Here is a 19,369-nt window from a genome sequence, read left to right on the forward strand (position 1 = left end):
AGGGAAAGTGATGCAGGGGGAGTGGAGGGCTGTCTCAGGGACCCTAACGGTCAGGATCTAGAGAGGGAGGTGAATCTGTTTCTGAGAAAAGGAAGACAAAGGGCCTCCTGGGTTAAGTTCCCTGCTCTGTCTGGGGGTTGAGTGGGATTGAGTGGGATCTGGGAAGCTGCAGGCCAGAGTTCAAGCCTCCTCTGCTGTGTGATCTAAGGTTGATAGCTGCCCTCTCTGAGCTCAGACTCATCATCAGTACAGGGAGGGGACGGACTTGAGAGCCTCCAGATTCCCTTGTAGGTCATTGGTCTTGGCTTTCTCCTTCCTTGGGCTCCCCTCAAGCTGTCTTCCTGGAATCCAGGGGCCCTGCCTGTTTACCCATCTTGTCTTGCGTAGGGGAAGGTGTGGGGGGCGGTCCTCGGAACTCCCTTGAAGGAATCCGGGACTGTGCGATGTGGGCCACCCCTGGCATTTATTTACCTCTTCTTCCTCCAGAAGCCCAAACCCTGTGTAGAAGCAGGAGAGAAGCAAGTATCGCCCTCTGGTGGCCACTTCTGGGATCACGTGTCACTGTGTCCTTAAAGCAATTACTGAGTGCCTTTTGTGTGCAATGTTCTGAGCCAAGCGTAAAGGGATGGCAGTAAGGCTAAAGAGGGGAGGGATTCTGTACGTGTTGCTCTAGGACTGAGCTGACTCGTGCTACGTGTGAGCTTCTGGCTCCCGGCCTGGGATGCACTTACAACACACGCTTGCTCAGTGCCTTCAAAGGAGAAGTCGTCCAGAGGGGCGCCCTGTTGTGCTTGGACACACCAGCCTTGGGGTTTCTCCAGGTAAGGTGGAGCTCATGTGCAGAGGGTCCCCTTCCTCATGCCTGCCCTGCAGTGCTCCAGGTAGGGCGACGGGCTGTGCGGGTCCCGAGCAGACACACTACCGAGTGACAGCAGCATTTCTGAGGAGTCAGGACTTCAAGGGCCTAAGGCTGGGGCCGGGGGTGAGGGGCGTCCAGTGAGGGGAGACCCTGGGCCTGTGAGGCATCTCTCGCTCCCCAGTGAGCAGCTGGGCTGGGCTGGGCTGGCTCTGCCCAGCTCAGGTTTGTTTGAAGGAGGCCTACCTATGCACAGGTGCGCCTGAACTACCCCTCCACCCTGCCCCTCCCCGTGCACACCAGAGCTAAACTGGGCCTGCTCCTCTGGAATAGAGTGATCTTTTCATCACAGGGGAGTTCAAGGGAGCCTGGGCACTCCGGGTGCAATGCTGTGAGCCCTGGATGAGACTTGGCCTTGGGGATGTATGTAAAGCTCCAAGTGTCTGCTTCGCCCGCCCAGGCCTCTTTACCTTGTGACCATTCCCACCTCTGCCCCTTTGCTCAGGCTTGGTCTCTGCCCTTTGCTCTGTGTTAGCCGTTTTTCTGCCTTCGGGACCTGGTTCAGAGTTGCCTCCTCCATGAGGCTTGCCCTGAAGAAGCCATTGCCCAGAGAGCGTCTGAACGCCTTATGCAAACTCGGATTACTGTCACTGCATTCACACGTGTGCCCGCCTCCTGGGTCCCTAATGAGACCCTGGGCTCCTTGAGGCCAGGCTGCCCTAAGCACCTTCAGCTGCGTCCGTAAGTCCCGGCCCAGACCTAGGCGGATACAGGGGCCAGACGAATGCTCCGGCGGACTGCACATGTTCTTACCTAGTACGCCTGGGAATATAGCACAAAAAAAATTCCAATGCTCCCTAGAGAGCTTGGGGTCAGAGAAATGGTGGCAGCGCCAGACTGGGTGCTGGAAAGCCAGAGTAGCCTGGCACTGACCCCCCGTATGGCCTTGGGTGAGATACTCAAGCTTCGTGCCTTGGTTTCCCCTTCCATGAAATGGCATCCCTAAGAGTACTGACCTGAAATGGTTGTTGTCGGGACTGAATGATTAACAAGATGCTTCTCAAACTTCCATGTGTACGCGAATCACCTCAGGATCTGACTAACAAGCAGATTCTGACTCAGCAAGTCTGGGGTGGGGCCTGGGATTCTGCATTTCCAATGAGCTCTTGGGGGTGCCAAACCACTCAGGAATAACGTCTAAAATGCTGAGAACAGGGGCGCCTGGGTGGCTCAGTGGTTTGGGCTGCTGCCTTTGGCTCGGGTCATGATCTCAGGGTCCTGGGATCGAGCCCCGCATCGGGCTCCCTGCTCCGCAGGAAGCCTGCTTCCCTCTCTCTCTCTCTCTGCCTGCCTCTCTGCCTACTTGTGATCTCCGTCTTTCAAATAAATAAATAAATTAAAAAAAAAATAAATAAAATAAAATAAAATAAAATGCTGAGAACAGGGTCCAGCCCATAGTAAGGACGGGCAGAAGTGTTCCAGGTGCCGTTAACTGGTGTTGCTCAGGGACTCATATGGCTTCTAGAAGGTTCTGTCCTCTCCATCTTTGATGCTGCTCTGTTCTCTGGAAACTTGGTGATGCTGTAGCTTCTGATATCTTTGAGCGGGCTATTCTGAACCTCCTCTGGGTTCTGGTCTGGGCTCTGGGCCCTGAGGAGGGACAGATGTTGGAGGTTGGGGAGCAGACAGAGGAGGATCTGAGGAGAGACCAGAGACCAGAAACAGGAAAAGGGGTCGGTGGCAAGCAGCGGCTCTCTTGGCCCACTCACCGGAGTGTCCGGGCTTTCTCTGATGTGAACTTCACAGCCTAAACCACACACCTCACAGCTTCCCCCGCCCTGCCCCACCTCTCTGCCACCTCCGCTCCCGCCACCCCTGCTTCCTGAGGGAAAGGCATGGGGGACCTCCGCCAGGTCGTCAGCAGCTCTTCTGGGCCGGAACCACAGGCCTGAAGCCATCGGCCACATCCTACTGATGGCAGGGCCCCAATGCTCTTTACTCACCCTGATCCCAACCCCCTCCTCACCCCATTGGCATCTGGCCCCCAGGCCCACTGCCATCCCTGAGCCAGGCCTGGCTTAGGAAAGGGTAAAGCTGGGTACCAATCCCAGGTACTTCTGGACTGGTGGCGGAGTCTAGGGGTGGGGAAAGCAGGGACTGGTGGGCAGGGGTGTAGAGGGAGAGTCCCGTACAGCAGCCAAGGGTCCGACAGGAGCTGCCTCTCCGGACACACTCTTGTTCATGGTCTCTGTTTTCCATCTCCCAGCGGGTGTCAGGGGCTCGTTCTGGATGACCGTTGAATAGGGCTCTGGGAACACAAATAATCCATCACTTAGGGGTGAGCAAGGGCCCCCCAGGTGGGGCAGCTAGGGGCCTCAGGGCTAGGCCCGAGGAACTGAGCTAGTCACAGCCCTCCCCAGGCCTCACCCTGAGAGACAGCGGCACGGCCTGGGGCCCTTTATTCTCTGCTGCTTTCAGGTTGGTTCATGAGCCTGCGGAGGCCCCTGAGATCAAGGTCACTGGTTCAAGCCTCACATGGGGGATGGAGGTGAGCTTCCCTCCTTTCCACTCGGGCAGCCCTGGCCCTGCCGTGGTCTCTCTTAGATGGGGTGTGGGGTGGGGGGTGGACTCGGAGCGGGGTGGGGGACATGCAATGCACCCTCAAGCCTGTGGCTGCTCCTGAGAACAGAACAGAGCCCCACATCTCCGAGGGAGGCAAGGCGCCCAGGTCGGAGTGCCCCAGGTAGAAGATGCCTTTTCTGGAAGAGCTTTAGGGATCATTGGACCCGATCACATCCCTGTGGGGCTGGCCTTCAAGGCTCTTCCTGGCTCAGCGTCTGTCTGACCCCCGTTCCTGGGAGCAGCACCCCATTTCTCTTTGGAAATCTATCTACCTACATTAGATGAAGTCCCGGTCAAGCTGTCAATCAAAGTACCTCATCCTCACCAGCGAGGGGGGTGGGTGTTGGACCCCATTTAGCCAATGGGACTCTTGGAATTCTAGTGGAATGAACTTGGGAAAAACCTGGAAGTTGATACCCTGAAGGGGTCTTGCTGCTGGTTTGGAGTCTGCCTCCCAGCCCAGCCCTGAGGTCTGGGTCTTTGGCTGTTTCCAGAACCTGTAAACCACTCTAGATTCTTCTGGCTGGTTCTGTTCGGCTCAAGTCAGCCAGGGCCTGTTCCTGCGGCCTGTAGCCCTTGAACAGCGATTACCGCAGGGAGGGACACGTGACCCGTGAGCCCACTGGGACTTGAACCCAGGTGTCTAGATTCCCAGCCCGCGCTCATGTCCCCTGGGAGGAGCCTCTGGCCAAGGGGAGTGGCAGGACCGAAATGAAGGGGAACCGAAGAGAAGAAATGAATATTCTTGTCTGTACGGTTGGGTTGGGGAGGCTGGGGGGTTGACCACTGAGCAAGGCGTGGGGAGGTGCATGGAAACCGGACGGGGGGAGCTCCCTGCAGGGCGCAGCGAGCCGGCAGGGCTCCTGGTACCACGGACACGTATCGTGGCCCTGCCCAGCACCCGTGGCGGTGGGTAGGAACTTGGCTCTGGGCTGGGGATGCGGGCTGTGGGGCCTCCTGGGGAACAAGCTTTTGGTAAACAGAGCATGTGCTGACCTGGTTCAGACAAGCCGGGGTGGGTTTGTGACTCCGTGTGGTGGGAGGACCCACAACCGGGCCATGTCTACCTCACTGTGAAAGCGAAACCAGCCACCCACCAAATACGGGGGGCCCCTGCGAGTTCTGAAAGCTCCGCAGTCTGTCTCTTTATTAACCAGCACCCAAAGTGGAAACCAGTCAGTGGGACAGATTCAAGGTCAGCCAGCCAACGGTGTGTGTGTGTGTGTGTGTGTGTGTGTGTGCGCGCGCGCGCGCCTGGGCCTCCCTAGACCTTGAAAGTCAGGCCTTCAACCATGCAGCCAGCCAGGAAGACATCCTGCAGCAAAGCCCCTTGGGTCCCCTAAGGGTGACCCCCTAGGGTCACCCACCCCCTTGACTTCCCTAGGCAGCAAGAGGTGTTTGTCTTAGGCCCTCCTGACTTGTCTGCTGAGACCCAGCGCTCACACCTGGCGGCAGGGTGGACTTCACACCTCAGATCCCCGGCCAATGCCCCGGCAGACAGAACTGTGTGGCAGCCCTATTTCTCTTGTCCACTCACCAGATTCTCACCTTGCTGTCCCCCAGGCTGGGCAGCCATTGCCAAAGCGGGTGGTGGGGTTGGGTGACAATAACAGGCAACCTCAAATCTTAAATCAATCTGCTAAGTGACGGTCGGTCCCTCCACGAGTGGCCAAAACACCTGTTCCAAGTCACAGAGCCTGACCTGGCCTTGTTTCATTATAAAAGTGATTGATTTAGGACCTTCTAAAGCTTGGAAATCTCTGGCAGGACCAACCAGTAGGGCTTGGAGGGGTGTCACGTATAGGATGGGCCAAGTGGCTGCCCACCCCCCCACCCCCAGCCTCTGGGAGTCCTCTGCGTCCTTGCTGGCCTCAAGGGCTCTGAGACTGAGGTCTCCAGTGGAGACTCCCGCCTCCCCCTCTCCCCCCAGGAGCCTGGTCCGCTGCTCACCCCTGGTGCAAAGGACGCTGGGAAAGTAACGTTTTGGCTGGTTGCTTGGGACACAAGGGCTCCTAGAGAAGCAAACACCTGCAACACAGGAAAGGTTTGCAGAGCCGCTCCGTGACCACGGTGGAAGTAAATATCCGGCCAGCACCTGAGATGAAACGGCCCCCGACAGAGGGTCCTGCAGCAGCCCCGGACCTCAGCCTCCCCACCCACAAATGCCCCTTCCTGTGTTGTTTTCTGAGGCAGACCTGAGCGGGGGCGGGAGTTGGGGGTATGTGTTGTGTATTTCTTAGCACCGATGGCCAGTATTTGAAGGCAGACAATGTTGTGTTTTTAAACCCCTCTGTTGAGCCTCTCTTGAAAAGGGGCGTTTTGGGGCGGGATGGAGCTTGCGTGCCCACCGGCCTTCTGTGTGACAGTTGGAGTCTGGGGGCTCACCCCTGCGCTCCCACCTGGCCCCACAGGCATGTCAACAGCAGACTCCTGTCCGCGGCCCCGTGAGGGAGATGCCTCCCCTCGCGTGACCGTCCTCTAGGCTGAGGCCAAGACAGTGGGGTGAGTGTCAGTCGATTGCTAATGGTCCGTGATGTCCTCACCATGGGATTGGGTGGGGGGCCCTGGTGTGTGCCCACAAAGCCTGTATACTTAGAAACGCTGCCCGGGGATCCTGCTTTCAACTTGGGGGCCCACTTGTGTGAGGACACAGGTGGGGAACGGTTAGGGTTAGGGTGCCCCGGGAAGAAGGACAGGGGCCGTCGCTCCATCGTCCTCCCCTGAGTACCATCCGCAGGAGCTTTCTCCAGGAGTCCTTGTCGCAGGCCCAGCACTTCTGGAAGCTTGTCACCTGCCCTGAATGTTCCTTCTGCAGGCTCAGTTCAGCCCCTTTCTTCCCGGAAGGAGACCCATGTGTTCTGTATCCTCCCTGTGTCCTGTTTCGGGATCTGCCAAAGTAGAATTGCTCCTTTTCTCTCAGGGCCACCTCGCTGGGATTCTTAAAGTGGCAGTGGGACCGACATGCCAGGATGCCAAGGGTCGGGGACCAAGGGAAGGTTTTGCAGTCTCTCTATGTGATGCAGGGCCGGGGCCAGCGCACCTGGGACCTGCCCACTGCTGGAAGCTGCCCTCCTCACTGCCCGGGGGTCCCCTGTTGTCTGAGGGTCCTGGGTTCCCGGCCCTGGAGCCCGGCTTGAGTGGGGGCATCATTCCAGACCTGGGGCCAATTTCGGACCCCATCTGGCTGCTCTCTCCTCCCAGCAGATATTGTAGGCGAGGGAGGGAGGGGGGCAGGCACGGCCTCCAGAGAGAAGAATTTTTTCCGATTCCTTAAGAAAAATACCAAGAAAAAAAAAAGCAAGCAAGCATAACGTCTCGATTGAGAGGAACTTCTCACAGACACATTGCAAACATCACACGTTCTCTTTCCTCGGTGTAGCACCTAGATTGTCTTCTGAGAAAGATCACAGATCTTGGTGAAACCTGCTAAAAAAAAAAAGTGAAAGGATTCTTTTCTACCTGTTTCCCACGGGAAAGGGGGAGACCATGGCAGGTGCTGGTAGAGGGTCTCGGCGTTCTCCTTGACCGTCCCCACAGTGGGACTCTGGCCTGGCTATCCAGAGCCCGGGATTAGGAGTAGAGATGGCTGTGGACAGAATGCCTCTCTCCCCGGTCTCCTTCGGCCTAGGGAGGGGGTCCCACAGGCCTGGAGACTTCAAGGACATTTTCAGGTTCCTTGGGAGAGGTAAGGAATGATCAGGGGGAGTAGGAGGACTGGTATTCGGGGAGCCCTCTGAGGAGCTCTGTCCCCCACAAAGGGTCCCCTACTTTTTATTTTGTATTTGGTTCCAAATTTTATTTATTTTCTTAAGTAGATATGAGGTTCCCAGGAAACAGAATTCAAATTGCACAAAAAGTTATTCAGGAAAGTTCCTCCCCTTCCCTGCCCTCCCAGGTATCCCAGTTCCCCTCCCGGAAGGAAAATACTGCCACCCGTCTCTAGAAATTCCTTCCGGAGCAACTTAGTGCACGTACATGCTAGTTCACAGACACGCTCACACACACACACATTTGCACACACTCACAGCGTTACACACGCATACACAGCATCTGCATAAATGCACACACTCACATGCCCGCATGCTTCCCCCCCGCAGATGTGCCTTCACACCCAGCATATACGTGTGTGCTCACACCTACTCACCATCACATCCTCGCACGCACTCTTACAAATGTCCACACGCCCATCCGTGCACACACACTCATACGGACGGGCTCGCCCCCATGTACATCCACACCCACACACACTTGCACACCCCGTCTCACATTCACACACGCAACACTCACTCACATCTACATGGCTAAGGGAAAACACACACTTTGTTTTGAACTTGGCGTTGGGTCCCTCCACCGTGCCCCCCTGGGGACTGTTCTGGGTCAGGGACAGAGAGCTGGCCACTTCGTTTGCCTTCGGCTGAATCACCTTCTGCTGTGCGGGTGGCCCTTAATTTACTCACCAGTCATCCTCTGCTGGTGCACGTTCTGGCTACTTCCAGGCTTGGAGCACACATGTCCTATGTGCACACGCCTCCCTCTGCAGGATGGGCTTGAGATAAGCCACAGCTAGGTTGTGGGCCGGAGCTGTTGATGGTGGTTGGCAGATCGCCCCCCAGAGAGATTGTGCCCCTTGGAGCACGCACCAGCGGAGTGACCCACACTTTAAAACCACGCTGATGGCAAACCTTTTGAAACGCCAAATACATCACTCCCTGCATTCTTTTTAATATTTGTGTCTTCTGGAATCACCATTGTATTAGATTTGAAAACATGGAAGCTTCTTTTTCCTTCCATCCCTGCAGATTGACACACTCTGTGTGTCAGGTGATTTCTAGATTCTGGAAATGCCAGGATGAGTCCCACATAGTTCCTGGTTCCCGCCGTGACACGATAAGTGACCGCTGTGTGTGTAGAATCTGCCCTGGCTGGGTGGGAAAGCAGGGCAGGGCTGGCTTTCAGCGGGGGAGCGGAGTTCGTGAGGGACGAGTGGGGTGGGAATGGAGTGACCAGCTTTCTCCCAGCCTTGGCAACAAACGTGCCATGTCCTGGAACCCCTTCCGGCCCAGGCAAAGTGGGAGAGCTAGTCCCCCTGGAGTAGTCCTGGCGAGGAAGCAGGGAGGTGGCCTTTCTTTCTTTCCTTCCTCCTCCTCTTTCTCCCTTTCTTTCTTGCTCGCTTTCTCGCTGTCTCTCTTTCCAGATTTTATCTATTTATTTGAGACAGAGAGAGAAGGAACATAAGCAGTGGGGAGAAGCAGAGGAAGAGGGAGAAACAGACTTCCCACTGAGCAGGGAGCCCAACGCAGGGCTAAATCCCAGGACCTTGGGATCATGACCTGAGCTGAAGCGTAACCCACTGAGCCACCCTGGCATCCCAGGAATGACTTCCTATGTGAAAGGCACAGTTGGCATGAGACCTGAGCTGCTCAAGGTGCTGGAGAAGGAAAGGCTGGTGAATGGGGGAGAAGATGGATATCAGACCTGGAGCCTAGGAGGCCAGCGGCAGCGACAGCGACAGTGGGGGTGTGCTGAGCACCGGCAATCACAGGGACTAGAGTTTCAGGCCCCTGGCTCTGTGGGGGCTGGGCGGGGAGGAGGCCCGCTGGAGGAGGAGGCTAGGTCTGACCCCCAGAAGTCCTGAGATGAAGGTCGGGGCAGGTCTCAGTGGGCTCTGTCAGGCCTCTGCCATCAGAGAAGCTTTTGGATTCCTCTTCAGGATGCCTCACTCTGATATCCTCTATACCCTGGTTCGACTCCTGGCTCTGTCATGTTCTGCCAGATGACCCCTGAGCCTCAGCTTCCTTGCCTGAGAATGGGAAGGGAGAGCAGGAGGAGCCTTGGGGAGTGGCCAGTGCCTGACCTGGAGGAGAAGGTCAGAGACAGCGGCTGGGCTTCCCCTGCGAGGGGCTTCGTGGCCAAGATCAAGGGTCCAGATTTGATTCTGAACGTGCTGGGAACTACCGGAAGGTTCAAAAGGGGGGTGCTGCAGAGGAATGATCTGATTTGGCTTTGGGAAAGATGGTTCTGGCTGCTGAGTGGAGAGCAGACTCGGAGGTGGGGTGTCAGGAGTGGAAACAGGGGTCCAGGAAGAGCGCTCCTGGGGACCCAGCTCAGGGGCAGGTGATGGTCGCTGGGACAGGCATGGGGGCTGAATGGAGCAACCTGCTCCCTGCCCGCTTTGTGCATGCTGGGGGCGGGGTGGGGGGAGTGTGTGAGTGTGTGTGCAAGCCCGGCCACCCGCTCAGCTCTCATCTGGCTTTAGCACTGAGCTCGGCCCCCACTGACCCTCTGCGTATCAGTCGGGGTAGAGCCCACTGCCCGCTGAAACCCAGCCTCTGAACCTCCCGGGCCCCTCCGAAGCCCCGTCCTTCTGGCTCCTGTTAGAGTTCAGTGTGGTTTGTCTGCGGAGGAGTCGAAGGTGGGGCCTTCAGGTACCCGCAAGGGGTTCACATCTTCTAGGGGATTCTTGTGGGGGAGGGGGAGACAGAGGAGGGAAGAGAGGGAAAGGGGGGAGAGAGGGAGGGAGGAGAGGGTGGGAGGAGGAGAGGGGAAGAGAGAGGGCAGGGGGATGGTGGGGGTGCGGGGGGGGGGAGGGCGGGGGGAGAGCAGGGGGAAGGGCGGGGGGAGGGTGGGGGGAGGGCGGTGGGGGGGCCAGGGGGAGGAGGGGGGGAAGGAGACAGACCCATACAGAGGAGGAACAAGGTGAGGGCTTTAGGCCCAGAAGCAGGACAAAATCACTTCCACCACACCCCCTGGCCCCACAGTCCCCCCGCTTCAGTGGACTGTGAGAGAGGATGACCTGTGGACTCCCAGACGCCCAGGAGGACGGGGACAATGGGCGAGAGGGACATATGCCCACCTTCTCTCTCCATCACGCTGTGTCCCCTCGCTTGTCCTCCTATAGCCGTTAGATTTTAGGTGGAGGGTGCAGACCATGTGGGGTTGAAGCTTTCCTGGCCCCTCAGAGCCACACTTGTCTTTCCACCTCAGGGGGCCTGGCCTGAGCCCCTAAGCAAAAGCTCGATCCTCTGGGCCTGGGTGGGGAAAGCTTCCTGTTTCAAGCCCCCCCAGCAGGGAGGGGGGCGGCCTGTTGCTGCATCCCCCCACCTGGGGCTGTGGCTGGCAGGAGCCCCCCCCCCCCCAGGCCTGCTCAGAAAGTCTGCTCAGCCTCCTCTCCCTGCCTTCGGGGCATCTTGGATGCTCAGTAAACGGTTGTTGAGTGAACAAAAGAAGAGACTAAGGAAAGAAGGTTGGAAGAGGGGAACTGGTTGGGGCCGCAGGTGTGGAGGACAGGCTCATACCATCTCCTTGGCAAAGCTGCTGGCAAGCTGGGTCCGTGACTTCTGGCTTCTGACTTTTGGCTTTGCCTGGGGATGTAATTTTTCTGTGTGTGTGTGTTTAAGATTTCATTTATTTATTTGTCAGAGAGACAGAACAAGAGAGCAAGCACAAGCATGGAGGACAGCAGGCAGAAGAAGAAGCAATCTCCTTGCTGAGCAGGGAGCCCGATGCGGGACTCCATCCCAGGACCCTGGGATCATGATCCGAGCCGAAGGCAGACGCTTAATGACTAAGTCACCCAGGCGTTCTGACTTTATGTGTTTTTTTTTTTTTTAAAGTTTCAACTGAATGCATTGATTTGGGGGCAGGAAATATGTTCGGGTGGTACACACGGGTCTACAGTAACCAAACATCCTTTCTACCTCCCCCTTCCTGACCTGGCTTTCCTTCCTGGGAGAACCAACGCTCCTCGTTTCCTGAGAAGCTTCCAGAAATAGTCTAGGCTTAATACATGTTGGCTATTCTTTTCGTCTTCGTGGTGGTTGTGCGGATGAGCTACTCCTGCTACGAAAGCCTTGCTCTGGGAGAGAGGAGGGGCTGGGGAGCCCTCTCTGTGCGGTGGACGGTTGGAACCATCGTGCCTCCTTCGGCCGGGTGGACACTGATGCCCAGGAAGGGAGGGTCACTCTGCGGCTCTGAAGAAGGTCCCACTCTTCTCAGCGACGCTGGCCTCCTGCTTCTGTTTCTACTCAGAAGGGAGCCCACTGACTCTCTTCCCAGGCTGTCAATGCTACACTTCCTTCCATGCAGATGGCAGGTTCGGTGGAACTGCTTATCAGAAAATGCCCCTGAAGCAGGGTCATTAAAATCAGGAGAAAGAGAGAGCACAGAGCTCCTGCTTCTGGATGCTGGATGGGACTTCACGGGCCCCTGGGCCCGGGACGCTGAGCCTGACCAGGTGTGCACCTTTCTAAAAAGGGGCCCCCAGTTTCTCATCATTTGAAAAAAAGTCCTGAGCACGGGGTGGATGGGGAGGAAAGGCTTAGGAGCCATGACTTGAAAAGGAAGGTTCTAGAATGCTTAGTAAGACGCCAGCAAAGTGTTTGCAAAGCCCTGGAACAGGGTCTTCTCTGAAAGCTAAATGAAGTAGCGGGCTCCCTGGAAGGCTGGGTGAAAAGGGAGGTCTCTGAGAGGTGGTGGGATAGGTGTGAGTAGCGCTGGGGACACCTCAAAGAACTCGTTAGTGGCTGTGTGTGTGTGTCTGTGTGTGACTGGAAGAAGGTGTCAGAGGCTTGAAGTGGCCCCCTAGGAGATGGGCTGGGGTGGTAGAGGGGGGAAAAGAAGGGGCTGTACCCCTCGGGCTCCTACGTGCCACAAGGCACCCATCTGAGAGGGACCGGGCGTGTGCGCGTGTACGTGTGTGAGCGCGCGAGAGAGCATGTGTGAGTGTGTCGGCTGCCAAGACACCCACACGTTCCCACCTCCCCCCAGCGGAGGAGGGAGATCTTTATCGGGCCCCTAGGTGCTTCAGGAGTTTCAGAGTTTCTCACCAGCCTGATCTCTCCTGTCCCCACCCCAGGCCTTGCCCCCTCCATCCTCTGCACAGGAAGTGGGCTGGCCCTGGGGTTTTCGTCTGTGCCGGCCTCCTCAGCCAGCCCCTACCTGGGCTGCCGGAGTCGGAGGGAGTCAGAGCTGGGCTCCGGGGGAGATGGCAGCGGAGAGATCCCGAGAGAGCGCACGGCGGCCCCATGTCTCAGCCAGGTGACTTTGCCCTCACCCTGCCGCTGCCTGGTTCCCAGCGACCTGGGGTCTCCCTCCCGGCCCTGCCAGCAGCTTGGGGCCCGAAGCGAAGGTCAAGGGACAGCTTCCAGCTCTCGTCTCCTCGATGCCCCAGGAGGTTCCGCTGGAACTTCCATCTCCCAGCCCGCCTGGCCCCCAACCTTATCTTGAAATCCCTCCAGGATGAGGCAGGTCCTGATCAGGGTTTTGGCCTTGAAGAAAAAGCTGGTCCCTAGTTCTGGGCTACCCCTCCTTCCCTTCCCCTCCTGGGGAAGCTGGGAGCTGCTCTGGGATAAGGGGCGTCCTAGCCCAGAAGGGGTGAGGAAAGAGGCAGGAGGACTGGGAGAGGGGAGGCCAGCTGAGCCCCGGATGGAGGACACTGGGTTGTGGGGGAGGGGGACACGCGAGCTCCCGCCGGGCGGCTGTGGAATGGGACCCGTGTTGGGGAGGCATCCCCGTGTAAGGTGCTCCTCAAGAGGCTTTGGGGTGGGAGGCGAGGGAGGGGCCCCTCTGAGACCTGGCGATGAAGTGGGGTTGTCTCCTCTCTGGGAGCCCTGGGCGGCAGCGGGGGTGGGGGGGACAGACTGGCGGGTTTGAGTCCAGATGGTCCCTCCCTTGGCCGTGTGAGCAGACAGGTCTGTAGTGTCTCCAGGCACCACTAGAGTGGATAGGATTCCATCTCTGCGGCTGGCCTTTCTCCCGGGGGACAAGGCCTCCTGTCCTGAACTGTGTTTAGAGACCTCAGCGGGGGGTGGCTGGGGGCCAGAGCCATTTCTGAGGGTGCCCCCTCCTAGCCCTACAGCCTGGATTCCGAACCCACCTGGGGAGATGCTTCTGGAGTTAAACAGCAAGAGGCCAGCTCCCCGCTCCTCCGCCCACCACCTTGTGTGTTGGGGGTCGGTGGCCAGGAGGATGAGGCGAGATGCTGCCCATCACAGCTGGTGGTCTGGCTGTGGAGCTCCTGCCTCTGGTCCTCACCCCACCGCCCCTGCCCCCCCCCCACGCCTCCTGCCCCCAGCGCCCTGTGGCCCACAGTTTCAGCCCCAGCAGTGGTGGGAAACCAGGCAGTACTGACCCAGTTCAACCCCCAGCTCGGCCCCACTCTGGCCTGGGCGAGAGGCTTACTGGCCTCAGCCTCCTCATCTGAGGAAAAGAGTCATAATGGTACCTCCTCCCAGGGTTGCTGCAGGGACGAAGTGGGGTGATATCTGTTGAGTGCTAAGGACCTGGGCACAGAATGAGAGTCGAGTATTAGTCACCAGCCCTGTCACCATTCCCGTCCTCATCCCTGTCACCGTCATCACCGTTGTCATCATCACTGTCATCTCCTCACTTGGAATCCATTGACTGGCTTTGAGTCCAGCTTCCCGGGGCAGCGCTGAGTTCACTCTTGGCATCTGTCGCGGGGGTGGTGGGGGTGACGACAGCTACCTTCCAGGGTTCCTGGAACCCTTCAGGGTGCCCCCATGAAGGGCAGGGAGTGTGGGTGTGCGTGCGAACCCAGGGCTCATGGGGCTTAGGACTCAGAGGTCCTCCTTGCTCTCCCTGAGGCTGGGCCTGTGTCCTTGAGCAGGTTCCTTAACCTCCCTGAGCCTCAGTTCCCTGCCTGGCCGGAGGGTGCAGCCTCAGCGCCGTCCTGGAGCCCTCCCTGCCCCGACCGGCTCAGGAACAGCCCACACTCCCCTCTCTGTGCCCTTTGCAATCGTGATGTACATCGCTGCGCCCTTTCTGCTACGAGTGGTGGGGAACTCGTTGTAGACGGTGTTTCTGCTCCAGCTGGCTCGCCGCGGCTGGGGCTGTGGTTTGGCCTTGACCTTCCTGTGATCTTGTATGCCTTTGCCCCGAATCTCCTCCTGTCATCCTGAAGCTCTATACCAGGTCCTGTCCTGGGCATGGGCCTGCCTTGCCGACTGGTGTTGGCCAGGGGCGGCACCCTCCAGGGGGCAGATAGTACCCATGCTCCCAGGCCATGACTGAGTGAGTAGGGGGGCACAGGGGGGACTTCCTGGACCCCTTGAGGGTCTCAATGCTGTGCCCTGTGCTGTGGGGGGGTCCCCAAGGAAAAAGGCAACCAGCCCCCATCCCCTACCCCCACTGGGAAGCTTCTCCTCCTGTGGGGATGCTGGGCCGGGGACTCCTTTTCAAACTCAAGCCAGACACCTGACAGTTGGCCTGTGCCCTTGCTGGGCCCTGATCCCTCAACTCCAGGGGTGGAGGGCTGGTGACCTTACCTCTGGGACCAGTGCCTGGGACAGGGTCTGGGCAGGGCCGAAGGATGTGAGGGAACAGGCTCTGTGGGCGAGCGAGCGGGGGATGAAATCCCAGCTCTGCCTCTTCTGCACACGTGACCTTGGCGGGTGAAGGACTCAGAGCCTTTGTTTCTTCATCTGTGTAAGGGGATAATACAAGCACCCAGCCCCTAGCCTCCGGGGAGAGAAGAGGATCTAGTATACGTAAATTGCTGGGCACAGTGGGAATGCTCAGTACACCCCCGAGTACTGCTGTGACTTAGTCCGTGAGTATTGAGCGTGTCGCCCATCTCAGTGGTGGGGGGAGACAGAGTCAGAGAAGTTACAGGAGCCACTGACTGGGCCCTGGGTCCTCCCTGACTTGGATTCCACACCTGCCTCTGATCAGCTCTGTGATCTTGGGCAGTTTATTTTACGTCCCTGTGCCTCAGTTTTCCCATCTGAAAATGCAGATAATGAGAGGATCTCCAGTAGAGTTTTTGCTGCTTTATTTAAAGAACGGAGCATAGCCTGGCTTCTAGGAGCCTCCTGATGATGGTTTTAGGTGTGACTAAGGGGGCAGCAGGGAAGGGAAGAGGTGAGCTGTAATCCCAGCTCTGTGCTGGTCTCCCTGTGTGGACCTGAGCAAATCTTTCCTTTTTCTGGGCCTCAGTTTCCCCAGCTTTTGAACAAGGGCATGGGCTCTCTCAGAGAGCCCTATGAGCCCTGACAAAGTATGGTTCCCCAAATCCCCAAAGGAAGGGAGCATGTGTGGGGCTGAGGGACCAGCAGGTGCAAAGGCCCTGAGGCTGGATGGTATTGGCAGAGCAGAACGGGCCACCCTGAGATGGGCAGGGCTAGGCCCGCCTCTCGCAGCGACCAGGGACCTGGAGCAGGTGTTCACTTGTGTTTTCTCCCCTTTCTTTCCCCCAGGGCTCTCTTCCCCAGCTCCCACCCGTGGATGTGATGGCAGCGCCGGCTCTGTCCTGCTATCTGTCCCTCCTTGTCTTCCTCCTGGCTCTGGCCATCCCTCAGGGATTCACAGCGACAGATGGTGAGGACCTTGGCATCTGGATAGCTGTTCTTTCTCTTGCGAAGGCGGCCAACCCTTGTAGAACCCCTTTCAGGACCCCCGCTTCTGGGCAGAGGTCCTTCAGCAGGGGCAGGAGGGAGGCGAGGGCAACAGGACGAGAGATCAGGCGTCCACCTTCTCCCTTGGCCCCTCTGTGGCCAGCCACTCATGCCTCATCTTGTTAGCAGACACCCCCAAGCTCACATGCTTCTACAACTCAAAAGCCAACATCTCCTGTGCCTGGAGCTGGGACGGGGACCTGCAGGCCTCGTCCTGCAAGATCCATGCTTGGCCAGATAGACGGTGAGTGTGGGGTTGACCAGCAAGAAGGCAGCATCTCGGGATTGGTGTGCGGGGTGGTGGTGGTGGGGTGTTCCTATAATCTTAGACTCTTGGGACTCCTTCCTGGCAGACTCTAAGATGTTGCACTTTGAGAATCTGGATTGATAGGAGACACAGACTCTTGGTGTCCCTGAAGTCTGGAAAACAAAGGGGCTGGATATTTAGACTCCTGGAATCAGGGTGGGAGTGAGGAGTGGGGGTCCAGGCTACAGGGGAGAGGCTGGAGATGAGCTACACAGGGTAGTTTGGGGACACTGGGCTGTGAGACTGATGGGTCAAGACTAGTCGACTTCAAAAGCAAGGGGCGGGGGAAGACAGGGGGTTCCCTAAGCTTTCGGAGAGACATCTAGGGCAGCTCTGGAAACAGGGGCCTGGGTTGGTTGGGATTCTGGGGGCTGGGAGGGAGTCAGGGAAGGGGCTGCTGTGATCTGTGCATCTTGATGGCAACAGCAAAGGTGGCTTTGGGTTTGGCCGTGGTCTTGGGTGGGTAGTGATTCCACAGGGTTGCAAGGGCCCCTTCCAGCCCCGAGGGAAGACTCGGGAGGGCTTCAGGTGGGGAGGCCGACATGTCCTGCACTGTTTGCTTCTAGAAGATCACTGTGGCTACTGTGAGGCCAGGCTGGGGAGGACAGGAAGAGGTGCTCGTGAGGGGAGGGGAGCAGGTGGGGGGATGGGGGTCTCTACGGAGGTTGGCATAGAGCCTGCACAGACTGGCCTTGCTGCAGGGGTGGGGCCATCCCGAGGGCTGGCTCTGGGGGTCCCTCTTTTTGTCCTAAGGAGGTTCTTTTGCCTTGAAAGGCCTTGGAACAGATCCTGCGAGCTGCTCCCACTGAGCCCGGCGCTCTGGGTCTGTCACCTGATTCTTGGATCCCCAGATGTGAGTACTGAGAGCCGAGAAGAGAGCCCAGGGGAGGGCAGGTGCGGGGCGGGGAGCTTCCAGGGCAGAGCGGGGCCCAGAGAGCCCAGTGGCTTTGGCTACAGCCAACGCACAGCAGGCTGCCCCGAGGCAAGAGGTAGAAGGAAGCAGGGCGGCATCCAAAGGCCAGAACTCAGGGCTGACTGAGGCTTGAGAGATCTGTGGTCCGAGGGGCTCCGTCATTCCGCCTCTGCCCCACTCTTCTCCCCATGCTTTGTGGGTCCCGCGACACTTCTGTACTCTTTATCAGGTGTGTGGGGGGGTGCCCAGCCGTAACAACACCCCCTCTGAGTCTTCCAAGGTCTTGGTAAGTGCAAGGCAGCATGGGCTTAAAAGTGTGGATCCTGGAGCTAAAGGTTTGGGTGCCTGGTCCCGGCTCCACTGTAACACCCACTGGGTGACATCAGGCAACTGCTGGTCGTAGGTTTCCCTTCTCAAAGTGGCAAGAATGACAGCACCTGCCTCGTAGAGCTGTTCTTTGTGTTAAAGCACTAAACACCGTGCCCAGAGCAGAGCATGCAATTGACTTTGAGGTCTGTGGATCCTGGGGACTTCGTGAATGGGCTCCAGCACTGTCCCGTTCTTACCAGAGAGGAAACTGAGGCTCAGAGAGGCCCTGCCAGTGAGGGGCAGAGCTGGGACTGAACCGTCTAGATGGGCATGTGGCCACGTCCATGCATGGGCATCAAATTACTGTTGGTCACGCTGTCCTTGGCAGCAGCGAGCAATAGGGTTGCCCAGATCACCTTTTCCCGCCGTCATCAGGTCATACCCACTCTTAAGGGGCAGGAGAATGTGGAGACAGGCTCACACGTCTGGAGTCAGATGGCCATGCCTGTCCCTGTGAGCTCTGCGGAGGGTCTGCCTTCGGACCCTGGCCCCACCTTTTCCTCGCTGTGTGACCTCAGGCAAAGCCCTAGCCTCTCTGAGCTTCAGCCTTCTCGGCTGCGGGACGAGAAGAGACATAGGGCTTGTCTCACAGGGTGTTGAGTTAAATGAGAGAACGTGTGTTCAGCACGCAGAAGAGTGCATGGACAGAGGATGAACCCAACACAATATATTCCTGGCATCTTTATAAGGACTACGATCATAGTAATAATGACGATATTATCATTATCTGGAAACATCAGGCCCCTACAACAGCCAGACACAGCAAGGGGCAGCGTCCTTGGGTTGGAGAGGGAGGAATTGTTCCTAGCTCTGGGGACTCATACGGTCAAGTTCAAGTTTCACTCATTGTGGGCCCTGTGGCAGGTAGGTCAGAGGGACTGTGTCCTGAGTCCTGGACCTGAAAACACCACCTCAGAACCTAGAGCACAGATCTGGAGGGGACATGCATCAGACTTTCCTCCCACAGGGCGCTCTTCTGCACAGGAAGGAGGCTGCCGTAAGATGCTCATTCTACAGCCCTTGGTCAGCCTCAGGCTGTGTCTCTGTGGGGACAGCGGTTACAGAGGCCTGGCTTTGAATCCAGACCCCCTGCTGACCAGTGCGTGACTTTGGGCCACTCACCTGCATTATGAGGATGGTTTGCTCTGACCATCAGCTAGAGAAATGCCTAAGGCGCCCGAATAGTGCCTGCCCACGGGAGAGGCTTGCCGCGTGCCCATTTCCTTCCCCAAAAGCCAGGGTGTGGGAGTGGGGAGAGGTAGGCTGTCACACTCCAATCTGTTACACAGGTACAGTTCCAGACCTGCCTTCTCTTGGGGGCTCATCCTGTTTGCATGCCTCTTTGGATGGGGAACTCCCTCCCTTTCAAGGCGGCTCACTTCACTTTAGATCACGGATCAAACTCTGCTTGCTGCCTGTTTTTGTAAATAAAGCTTTATTGGCACACGGCCATGCCATTCTCCTACGGTGTCTCTGGTTGGTTTTCACAGGCCAGCAACAGAATTGAGTAGTTGCAACTGAGACCGTTTGACCTGCAAAGCTAGAAATATTTACTTTCTGCCCCCTCATGGAAAAAGCCTGCCGACCCCAGCCTTAGCCGGAGGGGCTCATGGAGGGGCCCCACTTTTGTTGTGGTCTTGGTCTTCCTCTCTCCTAATCGTCCCCACCACCCATGCCCCATCCCTACCATGTCCTCCTCTTGCAGGCTCAGAGTCTGACCGCGGCTGACATTGTCAAAATGAGCGTGATATGCCACGAAGCGGGGAGGTGGAGGACACTGATGACCCAGGACTTCAAGCCCTTTGAGAATCGTGAGTGAGGAACTGGGAAGGGTAGGGGGACTGGGGCGGGCTGGGAACCCTCCGTCCTGTCTTTCCCTCTGGGACCCT

General features: G+C 57.7%; 1 protein-coding gene across 22 annotated transcripts in view; it reads left to right on the plus strand.

Moving 5' to 3' along the window:
* Window positions 1–541: 541 nt before the first annotated feature.
* IL2RB (interleukin 2 receptor subunit beta) overlaps window positions 542–19,369 on the plus strand; it is a 28,493-nt gene continuing 9,665 nt past the window's right edge. Inside the window, exons 1-8 of one of the 22 annotated variants that reach the window (XM_082740230.1) lie at window positions 9,862–9,903; window positions 10,237–10,350; window positions 11,564–11,711; window positions 12,333–12,514; window positions 15,694–15,814; window positions 16,018–16,135; window positions 16,973–17,051; window positions 19,186–19,291. In XM_082740230.1, coding sequence (XP_082596356.1) covers window positions 15,727–15,814; window positions 16,018–16,135; window positions 16,973–17,051; window positions 19,186–19,291 — 391 coding nt within the window. In that variant the 5' untranslated portion in view covers window positions 9,862–9,903; window positions 10,237–10,350; window positions 11,564–11,711; window positions 12,333–12,514; window positions 15,694–15,726. Of the gene's footprint in view, window positions 822–3,286; window positions 3,405–5,729; window positions 5,981–6,956; window positions 7,164–9,102; window positions 9,345–9,715; window positions 9,904–10,126; window positions 10,351–10,897; window positions 11,712–12,332; window positions 12,515–15,693; window positions 15,815–16,017; window positions 16,136–16,972; window positions 17,052–19,185; window positions 19,292–19,369 lie in introns of those variants that run through there. The other 21 variants (XM_082740222.1, XM_082740214.1, XM_082740223.1 and 18 more) reach the window with 21 other exon arrangements.

The sequence above is a fragment of the Mustela nivalis genome (genome assembly GCF_964662115.1).
Source record: "Mustela nivalis genome assembly, chromosome: 7".
Taxonomy (NCBI): Eukaryota; Metazoa; Chordata; class Mammalia; order Carnivora; family Mustelidae; genus Mustela; species Mustela nivalis.